At 36.2% G+C, this 19,999-nt stretch overlaps 2 protein-coding genes across 3 annotated transcripts; both read left to right on the top strand.

Moving 5' to 3' along the window:
- Positions 1-3,784: 3,784 nt before the first annotated feature.
- slc45a3 (solute carrier family 45 member 3) lies at positions 3,785-14,039 on the top strand. Of its 2 annotated transcripts, XM_081358058.1 has the most exons (6): positions 3,785-3,896; positions 4,347-4,427; positions 6,065-6,266; positions 10,120-10,935; positions 11,636-11,901; positions 11,979-14,039. In XM_081358058.1, exons 3-6 carry the CDS (start codon positions 6,125-6,127, stop codon positions 12,357-12,359), a joined length of 1,605 nt encoding a protein of 534 aa, XP_081214184.1. In that variant the 5' UTR covers positions 3,785-3,896; positions 4,347-4,427; positions 6,065-6,124; the 3' UTR covers positions 12,360-14,039. The 2 variants fall into 2 exon arrangements, with proteins under 2 accessions (XP_081214184.1, XP_081214183.1); XM_081358057.1 differs by having other exon boundaries at positions 3,809-4,427; positions 11,979-14,033.
- Positions 14,040-14,600: 561 nt separating this feature from the next.
- On the top strand, positions 14,601-19,276 carry LOC308685924 (Krueppel-like factor 15). The gene is made up of 3 exons (XM_081358059.1): positions 14,601-14,740; positions 16,474-17,480; positions 18,473-19,276. Exons 2-3 carry the CDS (start codon positions 16,528-16,530, stop codon positions 18,639-18,641), a joined length of 1,122 nt encoding a protein of 373 aa, XP_081214185.1. The 5' UTR covers positions 14,601-14,740; positions 16,474-16,527; the 3' UTR covers positions 18,642-19,276.
- The last annotated feature ends 723 nt before the right edge of the window (positions 19,277-19,999 follow it).

Below are 19,999 nucleotides of genomic sequence, written 5' to 3'. Positions count from 1 at the left end.
TAAAGGGAAAGTACAGGTAAATAGTTATGGATATGTTTAGGCTTATATCAATGAAAAAACTATAATCAGAAGCATAATCGTGGAGATGTTTAAGCCTATATCCAATGAAAATATTATAATCAGAACCATGTCCAGCAGTTGCAATACTAAATTCCAACACACTATGCCAGTGTTTTCAGATTTCGACTGAGTTGCCTTCAGTGTATGTTTATCTGCAAGTCTGAGACTGTTCAAAGACGAGTTAAAGGAGAACTCCGGTCAATTTTAACATTGAGCTAATTTTTTTGTAAATTTGGAGTGCTGTCAGTACAGAGAACAACCACAAAAATCGGTGTTGCCTACACCGTGTTATCCTCTTTTTAAAATTTGCACCCTGTTGACTTCAATGGGGCAAGTTTTAAACCTGCTTTTAGCCTCTTAACATCCTTGATGTGTCATTACAAGTGCACAGAAAATGTGAGTGATTCCTTCAGAGTGATCACGGGTGAATCTGACTGCAGTAGATGTGAAAGATATGAATAAAAATGATGTTATTTCAGCCAGTGCTCATACCTGTATTTTCTTCCTGTTTTCGGTCGAAGTCCAAAGTAATCGATTGTCGAGTTCACGTGCGTGATCATAGGTAACTAAACCTATGCGCGTGAACTCGACAAGCGATTACTACGGACTTCGACCGAAAACAGGATGTAAATACAGGTATGAGCGCTGGCTGAAATAACATCATTTTTATTAATATCTTTCACATCTACTGCAGTCAGATTCACCCGTGATCACTCTGAAGGAATCACTCACATTAGCTGTGCACTTGTAATGACACATCAAGGATGTTAAGAGGCTAAAAGCAGGTTTAAAACTTGCCCCATTGAAGTCAACAGGGTGCAAATTTTAAAAAGAGGATAACACGGTGTAGGCAACACCGATTTTTGTGGTTGTTCTCTGTACTGACAACACTCCAAATTTACAAAAAAATGACCGGAGTTCTCCTTTAACCACATTGTGAATTACCAGTAGAAAAGAAAATCATTTTGTAGCAAAAGTTAGCATCAAAATATAATTTTTACTACATTAAAAGTTAACTACTTATCAAATATTTTTATCACTGCTAATTAATTATCCAAATTTTGAAAATGTTTCTAGAAAATGTAAGGGAAGTTTAAAGAGTGACATCAGAAAAACCAGAAATGGCTGGAGGGAGGCCAGAGGTGTGAAACAAACGGCGTGAAAAACGTCAAGTTAGTCTGCTTGAAAATGAGAAACGCACAAAACATTTAAGCACGAATTTATGTTTCAGCATTTCTGCTCACTGAAATCAGTTTTTTAAACTCTTTTAAACAATTTCACAGTAGTTTTTATGTGCTTGATATTGTTTTTTGTTTTAGTCAGCATGAAACAGAAGACTGTGTGCGGTCATATGATCAGCAACAACACTGTGGTGTTTAAACGATCCTCACTAAGGGCCCAAAAAATATCCGCACGCCATTACACTTGTTATGACTGACTCAGAGCCATAACAAGAGATAGGAGACCAAGCCACGAGCAAATGGTGCAACTAACACAGATTTAAACAACAAAACCAACAATGGGGTGTGAGTGTCAGTATCAGTAGTGTAGGGTAGGTGCATGGATGTATTGTGTGTGTTGGGTGAATTCACAAATACAAGACATGAACTTAGACGGACTTAAATGTCCAACTATGTGAAGTCCTGGCGTCACGAGCGAGGCGTGGACCCAGACAACATGAGCAGCGTTCGAGCCTTTAGCCACCAGACCAGAGCAGGAAGAGATCAATGCAGCGGAGGAGCTCCTATTTAAACACCAGCCTCCCAGGTGCCAGCAATTAGGCCTGAAAGAGAGGAGGAGGAGGGGTAGGAGAGCGACCAGAAACAGGCCAAGGGCCGTAACACCCCCCCATGTAGGCTCTGTTTTGGCTTTGTGTTAGTTCTGTTCCTGTTTGCCAGTGTGCCCTGTCATTTGACATAGTTTCTAATGCCTGCTACATTTCGCCAATCCTATAAGATCATTTATTGTACGACAATCCTATAAGCCAATCCTATAAGATCCACACTGTACGACGCAGATCTAATAAACTTGGGTATGACATGTTTGTAGACTTTACGATGATGACACCTATAGAATCATAGGCTACGACGCAAGTTAATATCAAAGAATAAAACATCATTAGCATGCGCTAGAGTAGAGCAAGATGAATCCCGCTTGTGGTTTTTAATGCAGGAAGCGAAAGAGGAGAATATGGACACGGTCATGGCTAGGGAAAAGTGGCCAACTTGGTATTCCAATCTTGCAAATGGAGCTTGAGGTAAGTAGTTTTAAGTTTTAGCGCCTTGTTGCGGTGATCAATACGCCACTTCATGTTGCATTGTTATTGGCTAGTCAGTAGACGTCGGTCGTAGCAGCAAACACAGTGAGTGCTTCTCGATACTCAAAGTAATGCTTCTTCATTTCCTCGCTCCTCCATCCTCCAGCCCGTGACCCGGAAACCGATCGAACTCAGCCATCTTGATGGACATCTCAATTCTCTAATTGCACCACGAGGAGGAGAGGAATGAGGAGCGAAAGATACACCTCGCAACCTAAGGGGGTGGAGCTAAGACGCGACGAAAGGAAACGAGGATGCACAAATAAGAAATGAGAAGCACCCACTGTTAGATGATCATGCTAAAAGGAATTATGAAAATTATTGCAGGCTCTCTTTGGTCACAGGACCGTGACAACGGCAGTCTTTGAACCAACTCTTCTGATTATTCTTTTCACTCCTCTATCAGAAATCTTGCGAGGAGCACTGGTCGAGGCAAATTTATGGTGAAATTATGGTCTTTCCACTTCCGTATTATGGCCCCAAAAGATTCAGAAGCTTAGAATGGCGCCTATAACCAATGCCATCATTATGTTTTGCAACAATTAGGCTGCGAAGGTCTTGAGAAAGCTCTTCGCTTTTACCCATCATGAGATGTGTCTTGTGTGACACCTTGGCAATAAGACCTTTTTGTAGGCCATCATTTGGGACTGAACCAGCTGTTATTAATTTCCACTGACAGGGGGCTAGATTGCTTTTTAATTACTGTAAGTTTTCAGCAGTTATCTTGGCTTTCAATGCCTTTTTGCGCCTCCCTTTCTTCATGTGTTCAATACTTTTTCCCTGTGTCATTTCACATTATTACACATAACTTAATTTCTGAACTTATTTTTGTTTGTTTCTTTGTATGTATGGCTTACTTGGGTTGTTACCAACATCTGGTGAAAATTTCATGTCAATAGCACTTTTGGAAATATATTTACTGAGAAAAATGATGATGTGTTCAATACTTATTTCCCCAGCTGTAGATAGATAGATAGATAGATAAATGCTGTGATAGATAGATAGATAGATAGATAGATAGATAGATAGATAGATAGATAGATAGATAGATAGATAGATAGATAGATAGATAGATAGATAGATAGATAGATAGATAGATAGATAGATAGATAAATGCTGTGATAGATAGATAGATAGATAGATAGATAGATAGATAGATAGATAGATAGATAGATAGATAGATAGATAGATAGATAGATAGATAGATAGATAGATAGATAGATAGATAGATAGATAGATAGATGCTGCTGCTGTGATAGATAGAACACCTGCTGTGCTGTACTTAAGTGGACCTGCCCAAAAATCCACCAAGAATGTAGAAGATCGAGCACAGCCTCTGTGATGTGGCTTTCCAGACGTGTGTGTTCTCACAGCTTATCCCGCCCACTTCCTGCTGCGCCTGGAACTACTCCTCAAACTTCTACTGATGTCACTTCACGGTGTACACGTTCACATGAGAATCAATAAAGACACAAGAGACGACAACACTTGAATTTACACTTTCAGATGGAGATCAAACGTATGTATTTCAACTGTTGTTTTCTGTCAGCATATATCTTGTGTCTTTATAATGGGTTATTTCATGATGTGTAGCTGATGATGCACCTGTGATTGTAAAACCATAAAATCATCAAAAAGGATTTAATAATAATTAATTATTCAAATGTTGTGTATAAGTGTGTAAATGTTAGTGTTAGTGAATTATATTCCTTCACAGACCAGTAAAAAATAATATTTGTAATACTTTACAAAACTGGTCAGTTGGTAAAAAACTAAATAATAATAATATTTAAATGCTTGTTTTAAAAAATGCTTGTTAATTTTACCCTAAAACAGGTGAACTCATACATACACAATATCAAACAAAAGGAATCGCCGGTGCAGCACAGATGTCTACTGATTAAAATAATTTATTAAAGGTGCATAACAATAAATGACTAACGTTTCGATGTGGTTACATCTTCATCAGAGTCCTTGACAATACACAATATCAATTTGAGAAACAAAAACAATTCCAGGACCTGAAGTTCCCTCTGAAAGGCAGTGTCAGGTAAGATGTGATGCGCTTCAGTGCTTTGTCCTGTCTAAAACCTTTTCATGGCTCAGTTATGGTAAACTCAGTTTATATTTAAGACAGGGGTCCGGTCTATGTGGTTGACAGCAAAATAAAAGAGTGTCACCTCTAAGAGTTAAATTTGAATGAGTTTGCGCATGTTGCACTTAAAGACGTGTCTTCTTCCTTCCCAACAAGCTATCTACGAACTGTGAAAAGAGGAAGTTAACAGTTGCCGTTAGGTCAATGAGCAACTATATTTACAAGTAGAGGTTTTGAACTTAAGTGACCTCACAATATTTATGTACACTTATTTTAAGATTATGAATGTAGTAAGCTTTAAAATGTACATTATAGCATTCAAAAGTTTGGGGTAAGATTTTTATTAAACAATTGTGCTGCTTAAATTTTTTTATGGAAACCATGATACATTTTTTTTCAGAATTCTTTGATGAATAGAAAGTTCAAAAGAATAGCATTTATTAAAATAAATAAATCCAACACAATAACATTATCACATAAAAGCATGTTCAGGTTGCCTGCAAAATCATAGGAAAACATTGAATTATATTTTGCATTAAAAAGGCTAAATATTATATATTTATATAAATCAAATAATAAATATAAAATATAAATGGAATAAAAATATAATTAATTAAATATAATGTAAATCAATTAAAAAACAATACAAATTACTAGATTATAGCCTAACTTTTTCATTAACGTAATGACATTTCTGTGGAAATGTGTTTGATTTTCATGAAAGTAATGTCATAATGCAAAAAACAAACAAAACAAAAAAACCTCTCAATAGTCCTAAAACATACTTCAGTTCCTTATTCTTGAAAGCTTTTGTGAGATTCACCCATTAAGTGAAACAGGAGATTTACGGTTTGCTAAATGGACTAAACACAGTCGTGCGTCATTCAAACATTTGTAATTTGCGTCAATGTGAACAGGGAACTCAAATTTTTCCAAAGAAATTTAGAGAAATATTCCATGAGTCTGTTAAACTGGAAAGATCTGAGGAGAATAGCCAACAAACACAGTCTCTTAAGGCAACTAGAAGTCAAAGGCAATGCTAAGCTGACACCGGCAAAGAAGTTGCCTATTGTGGAAATTATTGCCACGTATGCCATTTTTTGTTTGTTGTTACCATTTTAAATGCTTAATAACAATCAAGATGGTGTTATGTCTACAATCAACCATAAAGCTGCTCTGATAGATGTACAGTGTACATAATGTCCTCACAACCCTCCTTAAGTTAAAAGATCATTGGTTGAGTGCTAAGGTAGTCATCATTATTTTATAGTCCTGAACAAACACACTGTGTTGACCAAATGGGTGTATCTGTCACACATCCTGGAGTCAACGCTCACAATCACATGACTGAAATTTTGATCTTTGTCAGCATTAATATGAAGTTCAGGTTTGCGTTCATACATGTGTAAAGAGGCTAATGGAATTCTTCAGAGAAAAGGGAAATGGACTAATCTAAAAAGGACCACATGATTCACTTAAACTATTCTGAGTCTTCTGAATGCGTGAATAATAGCATGAAATTTAAGTCATAATGTTGGATATATGCATCAATATATATTCCAGCGGCTAAACAGCTTCTTTCGTCACTGCAGTGTTTAGAGCAAAGGAGGAAAAAGAGAGAGAGAAGAAGTGAATGAGAGGAAAATCTGGACATGCATGGCAGGATCTCACAGTTGTTCTTGATTAATGCATTAACATGTGGCCTGGAGGTGTGTTTGGCTGCTGGGACCATCTACATCCCACCTATGCTGCTGGAGGCAGGGGTGGAGGAACGCTTCATGACCATGGTACTGGGTAAGTGACTCAAAAAGAGGTCATTGTCATTGTCAAAGTTGTTTTTGGAGGCACAGTGGGTATACCAAGCTAACAACATTCTCAGAACTTTGCTATAACGTTCTGGCAAGGTTCAATGTTAATAGAACATTTATTATTTGAATTATCAGGTCTTTAAAGGTACACTATGCAACTCTTTGTTGTTCAAAATTAACTACATTTTATCTAAGAGTAAACACATCATCAATCATTCTTCCAAAACATGTTTTTGTCCTACTGCATTTCACTATGGTAAGCCTATTAATGGAGAACTCCGGTCAATTTTAACATTGAGCTAATTTTTTTGTACATTTGGAGTGCTGTCAATACAGAGAACAACGACAAAAATCGGTGTTGCCTACACCGAGTTATTCTATTTTTAAAATTTGTAAAATGAAATTAATAAAAATGAAGTTAATTCAGCCAGCGCTCATACCTGTGTTTACATCCTGTTTTCGGTTGAAGGCCATAGTAATCGATTGTCGAGTTCACGCGCGTGATCATAGGTATCTAAGCAATTAGTGGTGAACTCGACAATCGATTACTATGGCCTTCGACCGAAAACAGGATGTAAACACAGGTATGAGCGCTGGCTGAATTAACTTCATTTTTATTAATATCTCTAACATCTACTGCAGTCAGATTCACCCGCGTTCACTTTGAAGGAATCACTCACATTTTCTGTGCACTTGTAATGACACTTAAAGGATGTTAAGAGGCTAAAAGCAGGTTTAGTACTTGCCCCATTGAAGTCAACAGGGTGCAAATTTTAAAAATAGAATAACTCGGTGTAGGCAACACCTATTTTTGACGTTGTTCTCTGTATTGACAGCACTCAAAATGTACAAAAAAATGAGCTCAATGTTAAAATTGACCGGAGTTCTCCTTTAAGCAATAATATTTTATATGGGCGGGATGATTTTCGCGGGAAATTGGATACTTACATCACTCGCCCAAGCTCATTCTCGTTAATGGAAGCTGTTTAAGAGCCATTCCACCGAATGGGTGACATTTATGTCCCCAGAACATCATATGTAAAAAATTGCATGAAAATAACTCTAAAATACATTTTATTATTAAGCAAAATGTCTTGCATATTAATCTAACTACAAATTATAAAATTTATAATTAAAAACATTAATAAAAACTACATAGAACACAAAAAATAGCATTTTCTGCATGTCCCCACTCTCTGTCTCTAAACTTTGCCATGAAATATAATGATTAAAATCCTTCAGAAATCTTAAGTTTTGGGGATTGTTGTGTGACTTTATATCCAATGTATTTAAAATGTTTGTTTGTTTTTATGAGAAAAAAATATTTTATCTAATATTTTAGATAAAATACACATTTTAGTCATGTCCCCGGGTTTTCACTCAGTCCTGTTACCCTAACACATTCCCCCCTCTGAAAAACTTGGAATATTCCACAAGACACATTTTCAACAGGAAGTTGCATCATCTTGATCTTCTAAAGGCAATGGGAAGACCATAAGTTAGTCCTCTTATTTTAATTTCTGTATATTTGATGAAATTGTAACTATGACTGAGAAGGTCAATCTCAACATACTATCCTGTTACCTAAATAATTTCTTAGAATGTATTTGTTTATTTTAAAGATATTAACTTTTGTTAAGTTACTAGAATTTGCTCAGTGTCCTCATGCTATTTGCATGTATGCTATGTGGCCATATGTCATGTATTTGATAACTTTTTGCTTAAAAACTCAATCCTGTTACTTTCAGTCCTGTTACTTATATGAAAAAATAACAGGAGTGAGTTAACGTAACAGGAGTGAGTAGAGTCCTCTGTTTTGTTGATTTAATACTGTAAATATTATTTCTCTTTCCACCTCCTTTGCTGTGAAGTACTACTAGCATATAGTACATCACTTCAACATAGAAATCTTATGCACACACAGTCATGTACACTCTCTCTCGTGCACACACATATGGACACTCATTCCTGTTACCTGTTCCTCATTCCTGTTATGAAATAGTTCATTCCTGTTACCAAGTGTTCAGTCCTGTTACTATTATTTATTTATTTTCTAAAAAAATAAAGTTAAACCACTTTTTTTATCAGTTTTGTTTGGTCCATCATTTATACAATTGTTTAATAAATTAAATTATTAAAAAAAATGTATAAACTTGAGGCTTTGGTCTTCTTTAAAATGAAAAAATGGCTTTGTGTTTTTTATTAAAATACACTTTGCCTTAATAGTGATTTTTTTGTCACAAATATCAGTTATTTGAACATATAACCAACAATATCTTTAAAATAAACACTTTCTTGTGGGGAAAACAAAGGAATAATTGACATGCTTTTAAACATGCTTTTTAAATGTCACATGAGTTTCGGTAACAGGACTGTGAAAACATGCATCCATCTTCTGCTTAGAAACCTTGTAAAAAATTAAATAAAGTTGCCTGAGATTGACCAATACACATTTTGAATAGGTAAATATTTGAGTATTAGATTCAGTGTTGAAAAAAATTAAGTTTAATTTTTAAGAGTTACAACAAGCAAATGTCACCCATTCGGTGGAATGGCCCTTAAAGCATAGGCCTACTAGGCTAGGCTACTTTTTTTAATGTTCAGAGAAAAATCTAAATCTAAAAATCTTAGGCTATAAGGTTTTTTTTTTTTTTTTTTTTTTAACTGCACCTTTGTAACGCACTGGGGACATTCAGAAATAACAATTTCAACTTAATGTAACCAAAACGTTTTTAAAACATATTTTTGTTAGCTGGTTAGTTTAGTGGTGTAGTCGTTAAAGATCTGGACTGGCAACCACAAAGACTGGAGGTGTTGGAACTCCATTTAATGGATTATCATCATGAGTCATGATATTAAAATTCTTTGCAGTTTTCGCAAGTGGAAATAATCGATTTGACTTTGCGAGAAATGCATGCGTTCTTACCATGTCAGAAATATAAAAAATACAATTTCTTAAATTCAGTTAAAAGGTTTTTTGAATTTGTACTTACAATATCGTACATGTCGCCCTTCCATCACAGCAGTTTCCAGTCAGAATCGCTTTTTCAGCGGCGGCGCGTTGACGTAAAAACAAATGTATTATTTGATTCACAAACAAATGACTCTAATGAGCCGGTTCTTTTATCAAATGGTTCAAATAGACGAAAAAGCTCAGTATAGTTACTGGTTTGACTGATGAATCTTTACTGACTGAATTAAAATAAACCGAATCTGCTAGACCGGTTTCTGAACATGTGTTTTTATTTTAGAGAACTGTTCATTGCGTCAACGTTGCTTGACTTCCAACAAGTTTATTTATAAAATAGTTTCAGTTGACTCACTTACTGAACCGCAAATACCACGTCAATGCATCACTTCTACCTCAGGGGATTACAAAATGCTTAAAGCCTATTTTATATCTTCAAATGTAAAGTCAGCTGTATGCTAAGGGTAGGCTACTTTAACATGCACAATCCTATAGCCTACTGCGTGAAAAAAATTATAAGCGTGAAAATTTAGCCTAATTAAATAAAATTAGGCCTAATATAGCCTATAATTTATCATTGTTCAACAGCAGAACAAAATATGAAACATTAGCTGGAAACATTTTCTTTTTAATTACACTTTTTACAATTGTTTAACATAGTAAAAATGTATAGGCTACATATAGGGATGAATTCAGGGTGTTTGGGACATTTTTGCCATCGAGATGATTTGGAAAAAGTGCCCCAATCAACCTGAATTCGCCCATACACATTTAATTAATTTAGCAGACACTCATATCCCAAGTGAATTGACATTTGATGTACTAAACAATGTTATTCCCTGATGTTTTATGATTTTATTTTTTATTTCAGCTGTGGGACCTGTGCTGGGTTTGATCGCTGTCCCTCTCATTGGTTCAGCGAGTGATAGCTTGAGAAGTAAATATGGCCGCCGGCGCCCCTTCATATGGGTATTGTGCATGGGCGTCCTGCTCGGACTCTTTATCATCCCTCAGACGTCCACCAATGTTACCCTGCTCACAAAACAACAGCAGCATTGGCTGAAGATCCCGCTGCTGGTCCTTGCTATTTGTTTGGTGGAATTCTGTGGTCAGGCCTGCTTCACCCCTTTGGAGGCCTTGGTTTCTGACCTCTACCCTGGAGAGGAGGAGAGTCGTAAGGCTTTCTCCATCTTCTCCCTCATGCTCAGTCTGGGCGGATGCGTTGGCTACCTGCTGCCCGCGGTCGACTGGACCACTTCAGACACCGTGGTCTACATGGGTGGACAAGAGGCCTTCATCTACGCTGTGTTGACCTTCATCTTTCTCACCTGTTTGATGGGCACAACCTTCATCTCCGAGGAGCCGACAGTACGAGAAAGGCTGGGGGAAGTTGAGGTGTCCAAAAAGTCTGAAATCCTGAAGGCTTGCTGCTGCAAATGTGTGGTGTTTCCCAGATTTCTGCTTTTACGAAGGACGTTCTCTAGTGCCTTTTCTGTGGTTCCCCGACTCTACTCGCTTTGCAGCCGCATGCCAAAAGTCGTAGCAAGGCTGTTCATCGCTGAGTTGTTCAGCTGGATGGCACTCATGTCCTTTATGCTCTTCTACGCAGACTTTGTCGGAGAGGGATTGTATAACGGCGTTCCCAGTGAAGAGCCAGGCTCCTTAGCAAGGACACGTTATGATGAAGGTGCAGTAAAATACAGAAAAAAGTATTAGTCTTATTTTCAAAATACACACAAATACACACACGTATATACAGTTTTATATATATAGTTTTACTATTAATATACATTTTTAACATTATTAATATGTATAATAATATGTATATGTGTAATAATATATAACCATGTAATTTAGAAGCTTGGGGTCAATAAGATTTTATTTTTTGAAGTAAAAATTAATACTTTTATTTAATATATTGATCAGTGACAGTGATAACATTAGTTATTATTAACATTAATTATTAATGTTACAAAAGATTCCTCTGTTCTTTTATATGTTCTATTCATGAAACAATCCTGAAAAAAATGCATCATGGTTTAAGCAAAAATATTAAGCAGCACAACTGTTTTCAACATTAAAAATAATAAGAAATGTTTCTTGAGCAGCAAATCAGCATATTAGTATGATTTCTGCAGGATCATGTGACACTGAATACTGGAGTAATGATGCTGAAAATTCAGCTTTGCATCACAGGAATAAATATATTAAAATAGACAGTTACCTTTAATTGTAATAATATTTCTCAATATTACTGTATTTACTGGAGAGAGAGAGAGACTTCTTTCATTAATATATATTTAAAAAAAATCGTACTGACCCCAAACATTTGAACTGTGTCTACAAGTATATATAATATAAGTATTTTGTGTGGTTCTCTGTCACAGGTGTGCGAATGGCCAGTCTGGGTCTTTTCCTACAATGCGTGACCTCTGTGATCTTCTCTTTGGCGATGGAGCGTATGGTGTTGTGCATAGGAATTAGGAAGCTGTATCTGAGCAGTGTGGTTCTGCTGGCCGTGAGTACAGCGATTATGACCGTGTCCCACAACATTACACTAGTCACCATCATGGCCGCCGCTACAGGATACACTTTCTGCATCCTGCAGATTCTGCCATACACTCTCATATGCCTGTACCACACCAATGCACAGGTAAGGGATCCTAACAAAGCATTATGCAAAAATGCAAAGAGTTTTTACCCTAACCAAATGGATTTCTCAATTTCCAGGTGTTTTTCTCCAACGACAGGCGGATCAGATCGGCTGAGATACAGCAGAAACGATCCAACGGGTGCCCAGGTGGAGCTTCTTATCCGATACCCTTCCAGAGCCATTTCAAAAGTTCACATTCACAATCAATTGATCTGTCTGTCACTATCGACCCTCGTCCTGCACAACCCTCAGCCTTCAGAGGTATGGGTACAGACATCGCCTTGTTGGACAGTGCATACCTGCTGTCTCAGGTGGTGCCGTCCCTCTTCATGGGCTCCATCGTGCAGCTCTTCAGTGTGACCGCATACATGGCCTGTGCGTCTCTGCTCAGTGTTGTGGCTGTGTATTTCTCCAGCAAGATCATCTTCGAAAGGGCGGATATTGATGCAAGTAGATGATTGAGATGTTACCTAGAGCAAAGGACTCTGGATAGTGAGAAAAACCATAAAGGCTAGCTGGTTCTGTTTAATGTTTTTGGAAAGACAATGTACAGTTAAAACTGGATACTATTAATGGTACACTATCGCTGAGTCCGAAATCGAATACTCCCCTACTATGCGAAAAACAGTATGTTGTATGTCATATTTGAAAAAAAGCAGGCTAAAAAGTACGCGGATGACCTACTATTTCTGATGAGATTCTGAAGTGTGCATTTGATGGACACTTTATTATCCCATGAGGCCACGGGAGAGGATTTATGAACGGCAGTGAAGCGACGCAACTGAGGAAAAGACAAAAACACGTTTTGGAAGAAGGATTGATGCTGTACTGACTCATAATTTAATTTTCTTCATTTTGAAAAAAAAAAAAAAAAAGTTACATAGTGGTAAACAATATGGTCATACATTTTAAAAGGGTATTTTTTGAGCTTTAAATGCGATAAATGATCATTTATATATTGTAATTAATAGTTACAGAACTTTTGTTGTCTAACCTGTGGATTACAATATTATATTTGCAGTATTGAACAATGTTACATATAACGGAGAGCACTTACACAAGAAAATATGCTGAATGTATGTTTTAAAGAGAAAAATTCAAGCTTTGAACCTTGTGACACAACCTTGTACCTGTAAGAAGAAGTGATGTTTACAGATTTGGTGCAGAGATTATTCATTATCTTAAGAGAAGAATAAGTCTGAAGATTTGATGGTTATTCTTTTTATTATTATTATTGTGCTTATTTAATTGGAGAGAAAAAAAAGCCGAGTGTTGTAGCTGTGTATTTCTCTTGTAGGATCATCTTTGAGAAGACAGATTTTGGTCTCACTTTGAGCATTAAATGATATAAATGATCATTTACATTTTATAATTAATAGTTTACAATTCGTATGACAGAACTTTTGTTATCTAACCTGCGAATTACAATATTATATTTGCAATCTTGCACAATGTTATACTAATTAAAGGGAGCAATTACACAAGTAACAGTGAATTGTTAAGGTAGTTGATATGGGTGTATTGAAGGGCAGAAAAGTAATGCTGAATGTATTATTTCAAATGAGGATAAGTGAGAGTTTCAGCTTTGAAACACACAACCCTGTACAACCTGTAAGTGATGTTTACATATTTGGTCCAAAGATTTATATCTTTAGAGAAGGATAAGTCTTTTTGCTGGTTCTTCTTTTATTATTATTATTTATTGTGCTTAATTAATTGGAGAAAAAAAGTCTCCAATGCTTGTCTCAATGATTTATTTAATTTAATAACACTATAGTTGCCAGATAGATCTATTGCATTTCATTTGTAACAAAGAGTTTATTTTTTATGTACATTTGTATTATCGGTTTTGGTTCTAAGATATAATGTAGCAACTCTATCTAAAAGAAAACAACAAAAGAGTTCAAATGTGATCTGTTTATTCTTCATGCTCTGGATGGATTGCATCATTCAGTTCTTTATTATCAGCTACTGCCATCTAGTGTCTAGCAGCTGTTTTCATTTAGTAAACACTGAGATACTCCATCATCTTATTTTACCATTGCTGTTTTTCTCTTTTAGTTCTTTGCAACCACACTCAAATAAAAATTCTAATGGCTGCATTTTCTTTTCACCATCTTTGAAAATAAAATGTATTTAAAAAAAACAAACTCTTTTTGTATTTGTATTATTCTTTGACAAACATAAATAAATAATAATAAAAAATATAATCTTACTGCATAATATTTAATCTGTATCTTTATCCCAATCTTGTTAACTTTTAACAATAAAATTAAAATGATTTTAACAGTCATTTTTAATGATATAATTTAGTATTTACGTTTTCTTGAAAAACAATTTGAATGTTACATTAAAAAAAATTAACGATCTTTGTTGATTATAATTATGGATGCATTTTAAGTAGATATAAAGCATGGTTATATTTATTTTATGTCCCTGGAACATAATTCTGGTTTGAACGGGTCAAAAGTTTAGCTTGAAAATGATGCATGCGATGCATGTATTTAAATGTGCAGAAATACATTGAGTTTTTTTCTGTTGCTTTCGTTGGCTGTTTTTCCAACTCTCATAAATAATTCATGAGTTCTTTTACTCTAACCAATGACGTACCTCGTTTTGAAGCGAGCCTCCGTTACGCAACCAATCAGAAGCCAGGAATCGGATCCGTGCCCTCGAATGCATTGCGATGCGTGTCATGTGACAGGACTCTGCGAGAAATGCCAACATGGAACCGTGGCAAGGACGATGTTCTTCCCAACAATAACACTGAAAGAGACATCTGGATTCATCCTATGTCATACATCCACAATCCGGATATTTCAATCCATATTTACACAAGGTAATGAGACATAAATATATCGTTTTATGGTCGATAAAGCAAATCGAAGTGTATTTTTTTTAACAGAGGGTCAGATTCGATCTAAATGACCCCACTTTGTTGAAGTTGACACCTGTTTCTGGGAATGTTGTGGCTGTGTTGTCCGAAAGCTGCAGTTTTCCTCGGCTGTGTGTTGGGAGCATGTGTGCAGGCCTGTTTTCCTGCCCTGCTGACGCACTTTACTGAAACACATGTCTAGTGCCTCGTGTGTGTGCTGTAGTTCAAGCAGGGCTGCAGTTTTAATGCAAGTTTGATTATGTAGTTTTTCTTCTGAGTTTAGTGTGCATTGTGACTTATGTTGTGATGGTGATTTGTGTTGTGTTGTGATGGTGTTTTTACTGGCCCCTCCTCTTTCTGCTCCTCGGTGCTTTGATCTCTGAAAGCATGGTAGAGATGAGCGTGGGTGCATGTAAATATTGGCCCGTAATAGTATTTGGACACTTGTGCATTTTCGTTGATTCAGATACAATGTACAGAACTTAACTTAAATGAGACATTTTGTAACTAGCTGGCCATAAGCTGATGCTTATTGGATGTATGAATTAAGTTAACAACCAGAAAATGTGCAAATATATATATATATATATATATATATATATATATATTATTTATTTTTTCATAAAAAAAAAAATATATATATATATATGTGTGTGTGTATATGTATATGAAGAGTTCAGATGCAAAAACCTCTAAATGCCATCTGAAATTTCCTCCTAGAATGATCATTTTTATGAAGCTCGTATATTCAAGTTCAGTAATTTCACTTAAATGGCAATGAAAATTACCTATTAATTGCCATTTAAGTGAAATTATTGAACTTAAATATACGAGCTTGATAAAAATGATCATTCTGGAATCTGGAAGAAAAGGTTTTTTGCATCTGAACTCTTCATATATGTATGTATATATATATGTATATATGTATATGTCTTGGAAAATAAATCCTACTTGTTTTGATATATTGTTATCTAATGCAAAGACATTAATCATTGGTGAGTCTTGTCACAAAACCTGTCAAGAACATATATATTTATTAAGAATGAACCTTTATTTAACCAGGCAAGTCACTTAAGAACAACTTATTTGTAACAACAGAATATACAGTATGTCATATTTCACCCTATATATATATATATATATATATATATATATATATATATATCATAGCCTTCTATAATGTAAAGAAATATAATTATTTGAAAAATTAATATAAATAATACATCATAGTAGTACTGTACTGCTAATAATTTATGCAGATGTATTATTTAAATTAGATATAATAGTGCGTAATTATATAATTGACCATATATAGTACCAGTCAAAAGTTTGGAAAATTGACTATTTTTAATGTTTTTGAAAGAAGTTTCTGCATTTATTTGACCAAAAAATACAGAAAAACAGCAATATTGTGAAATATTATTACAATTTAAAATAATGGTTTTCTATTTTAATATACTTTAAAATGTAATTTATTCCTGTGATGCAAAGCTGAATTTTCTTCAGCCATTACTCCAGTCTTCAGTGTCACGTGATCCTTCAGAAATCATACTAAAATGCTGATTTGATACTCTTACTTTTACTCTTACTCTATACTTTTTATAACCTGTGATACTTGTGTAAGTGTCCAAATGCTTAAGCGCGCCACTGTACATTATCCTCATTATTTAACTCCTGACTTTCTTTTTTTGATGCAGTGTTTACAAACCGTGGCAATATCTTCAGCTTTCCTCTGATCCGCACACCAACAAATGGTCTCCATAAGTGACAAAGCGGTGGCCACTGCTAATGAATTGTTTGCGGACCATGGTTTGGCCACCTTGCCTTTCTTCGAGGTGGGCGGCAGTGAGAGCAGCGAGAGGGGCAGCTCCATCTCGTGCTCCAGTCCCGAAGCGGAAGACGCTGGAGCTCGACTCAGCTACAGCCCAGGCGAGGAAGACGAGGATGAAGGCCCGCTACAGATCTTTTTAGACTCCACCGAGGAGTTGTTGACCCAGACGCCCAGGCTGCCTGATTTCATACAGCAACTGCCCAGCACCTTCTCTCCAACCCTGGAGGACATCGAGGAATTCTTGATGGAGAAGATGGAGCTGGTGAGAGATGCTCCAATGAGTCCGGAGGAAATGTCTAAGGGCGATGAGCCTCCCATCCAGCCGTCTTCCCCCAGTGACGCAGAGCCGAAATCCAATACGACCTCACCGGCCCCTGCCACTCAGAGTGTTAACGCCACGGCTAGTCCTGCGCCGGTGCTCGTTGGTGCTCCATTTGTGCTTCAGTTACAACCACTCCAGCTAAGCCACACCCTCCAACAGCCAGACAACCAATCGGGCGTGGCCAACGGGCTCCGAGTGGCCCACCTGGTGCTCGGTGTCCAAGGGGCGCAGAACATTACCCTTCTTTCACCACAGGTGCCCTCAGCAACCTTCCTCCCCATCATGGGCGAGGCCATCAATCAAGACCAAAAGTATGTGAAGATCGCTCCCCTGCCCATTGCCGTCAGGGCGGTCGGAATAGCGGGTGCAGGCCTGGTCAAAGCCATCACACCACGTTCATCCAGGACCTCCACGGAAACCTTGCGGGTGCACAAATGCTCTCACCCAGGGTGCGAGAAGATGTACACTAAGAGCAGCCACCTGAAGGCTCACTTCCGCAGACACACGGGGGAGAAACCCTACCTGTGCAGCTGGCCAGACTGTGGGTGGAGGTAAGTGTTGAAACCAGACGGTTGGTCATAATAACATTCAAATCATCCAGTCAGAATTGATCCTATTTGCTTCCTTAATCCACATTTATGGTCTTAGAGATTTGTTGGCGCATTAAAAACATATGTCTGCATATTCTTTCTTAAAAACTTGCTCCATTTCTTTTTGGCTGATGTCATCAGTTAATGTTTATGCTTTAAACATTTGGGGTTTGTATGCTTTTTTGGGGGGTTGGTTTTATTTTATTTTTTAATTTTTTTATACATGCTCACCAATGCTGCATTTATTTGATAAAGAAATCGGTAGAAACTAATCTTGTGAAGTATTATGACAATGTAAAATTATTTTATAGTTATATATTGAATATATTTTATTAATTTTCATCATTACTTTAGTCTTCAGTCTCACATGATCCTTCAGAAATCATTCTAATATGTTGATTTGCTGCTTAATTTTATATTATTATTATTATTATAAATGTTGAAAACACTGCTTAATATTTGAATAGAAAGTTTAAAAGAGCAGCAATACAAATCTTTTGCAGGATTTTAAATGTCTTTACTGTCACTATTGATCAATTTAATGCATTTCTGATGAATAGAAATATTAATAATAATAAAAAAGTATTGACCCCAAACTTTTGAATCGTAGTGAATGGTAGTTTAAGAACATGAAAATTAAATGTCATTGAAATTTTAAATATATATTGATTTATCAAAACATTTATTTAGAATATTTATCAAATAATAAATATTTATTTATTGAAATTTTTGTAGCTATATTCAAAACATTTGATCGCCTTGCCTTGAAATATCTGTTTGCGAGTGCAATCTCTATAAAAGGAATTTTCTAAATGCTTTGGAGTAGTAAGTCATAGAGATTCATTGGTCGACTAATGCAGGAACCTTGTACAAAAGGTTGAGAGCTGATTAACATCAAAACCTGTGATGAACTGAGCTGACGTGTATGTCCTGCTGTGTTTCATGCTTTCAAGGTTCTCTCGCTCCGATGAGCTGTCCCGCCACCGGCGGTCTCACTCGGGAGTCAAGCCTTACGAGTGCACAATGTGCGACAAAAAGTTCGCCAGGAGCGACCACCTGTCCAAACACACCAAGGTGCACCGGGGTCCTCGTGCCGGCAGACTGGTCAGGGCGAACGTCTGAGCCCGGGATGAAACTGGAGTGTGATTCCTGGAGTCTGAGAGGGAAAGATGTGATATCTAAACGGGCTAACAAGCTGTAACCCTCCGCCTTCATTTTTCTCTCCTTTTCCTCCCCCACTTTTTTATCGTTTATCCAGATGTTTGTGTTTCTTGGTGCTACAGTCAGCTAACTTGAAACTCAGGGATGTGATTGTTAAGCTCAAAGCATATTTCTGGCTTTTTGGTGGGTTAAAGTAAAGCTCACAGTCGATTTCGTCGCGTTTCGTCCTTTGTTGGTGTAGAGATACAGGTTGAGCTGCAACAGATTACGAGATCTGTTTTTATTGCCTTTAAACCGAGGTTGCAGGAAATCTGGATATCTAAAGGACAATACGGAGTTTAATTTGAGGAAACTCGTTTCCTGTACATTTTGTGAATATTGTGTTATAGATCTAACCAGGTGAAAATATAAAAGGAATACAGTATTTTGGTTGGCTGTTGCACATTAACTGAAGCCAGAATGCTGCAGAATTTCCCTTCCTTTTAAATTGAGACGATATGCACTATGATTTAGGCTGTAATATTATGCATTATCAAATATGGCCTTTGTCAGGGTGAATCTCAAGAAAAATGTCAAGAAATGCAATATTATACCTGAAAAAAAGGAGAAAAAGGAAATGACATTTTTGTGACGTTATTTATATGACAGTTAAGTATATTTAACCCTCAAAATTGTCAGTTGTCATGCAAAAACATCTCATTTTTATTACTGTGATCAATGCAAAAACATCTCATTTTCAAAATTGTAATGCCCAAAACATCTCATTATCATATTGTGAAAAAGAAATCTCATTCTTATTACTGCATTGCTAATAAAATGCATCTAAATTGTAGTGTATAGAACAATTGTAAGAGTATAAAATGGTAATGAAATTACTTTATACAGATTTCTATTATCAAAACAAACAAGAAATGATAATAACTGTAATGCGAATGAGATTTTTCACTTAAATGTAATGGGAATATCGGGTGCACTTAACTGAAAATAACACCGAAATGCAAAACAATCTTACAATAAGCTTCATTTTATTTAATTTTATTCGACATTTCTTCGCGAGATTCACCTTTTTGAAGTACTCTGATGGAGTACAGCTTTTTTAAATACATTTTTATGATTAGGTCCGATGGCGTTATTTGTGACACGTCACAGTGTTTTAAAACTGGTGCTGTCAAATCAATTAATTAGCAAAAGTTTGTTTTTATATAATATATGTATGTGTGTATATATATATATATATATATATATAAACTGTATATGTATACACACACATATACACATATAAGCAGAAACTTTTATGTTAGATGCGATTAATCGATTTG

The sequence above is a fragment of the Scardinius erythrophthalmus genome (genome assembly GCF_964197995.2).
Source record: "Scardinius erythrophthalmus genome assembly, chromosome: 25".
Lineage (NCBI taxonomy): Eukaryota > Metazoa > Chordata > Actinopteri > Cypriniformes > Leuciscidae > Scardinius > Scardinius erythrophthalmus.
Note: the sequence above shows the minus strand (reverse complement) of the source record. Positions and strands in the feature narration are given on the sequence as shown.

What these genes read in the sequence shown, in the direction of transcription:
- slc45a3 (XM_081358058.1), top strand. Translation starts at nt 6,125, where the DNA reads ATGCATGGCAGGATCTCACAGTTGTTCTTGATTAATGCATTAACATGT. An exon ending in CTTCATGACCATGGTACTGG is followed by an intron (nt 6,267 to 10,119) that starts GTAAGTGACTCA and finishes TTTTTATTTCAG; the next exon opens with CTGTGGGACCTGTGCTGGGT. An exon ending in TGTACCACACCAATGCACAG is followed by an intron (nt 11,902 to 11,978) that starts GTAAGGGATCCT and finishes CTCAATTTCCAG; the next exon opens with GTGTTTTTCTCCAACGACAG.
- LOC308685924 (XM_081358059.1), top strand. Translation starts at nt 16,528, where the DNA reads ATGGTCTCCATAAGTGACAAAGCGGTGGCCACTGCTAATGAATTGTTT. An exon ending in TGGCCAGACTGTGGGTGGAG is followed by an intron (nt 17,481 to 18,472) that starts GTAAGTGTTGAA and finishes CATGCTTTCAAG; the next exon opens with GTTCTCTCGCTCCGATGAGC.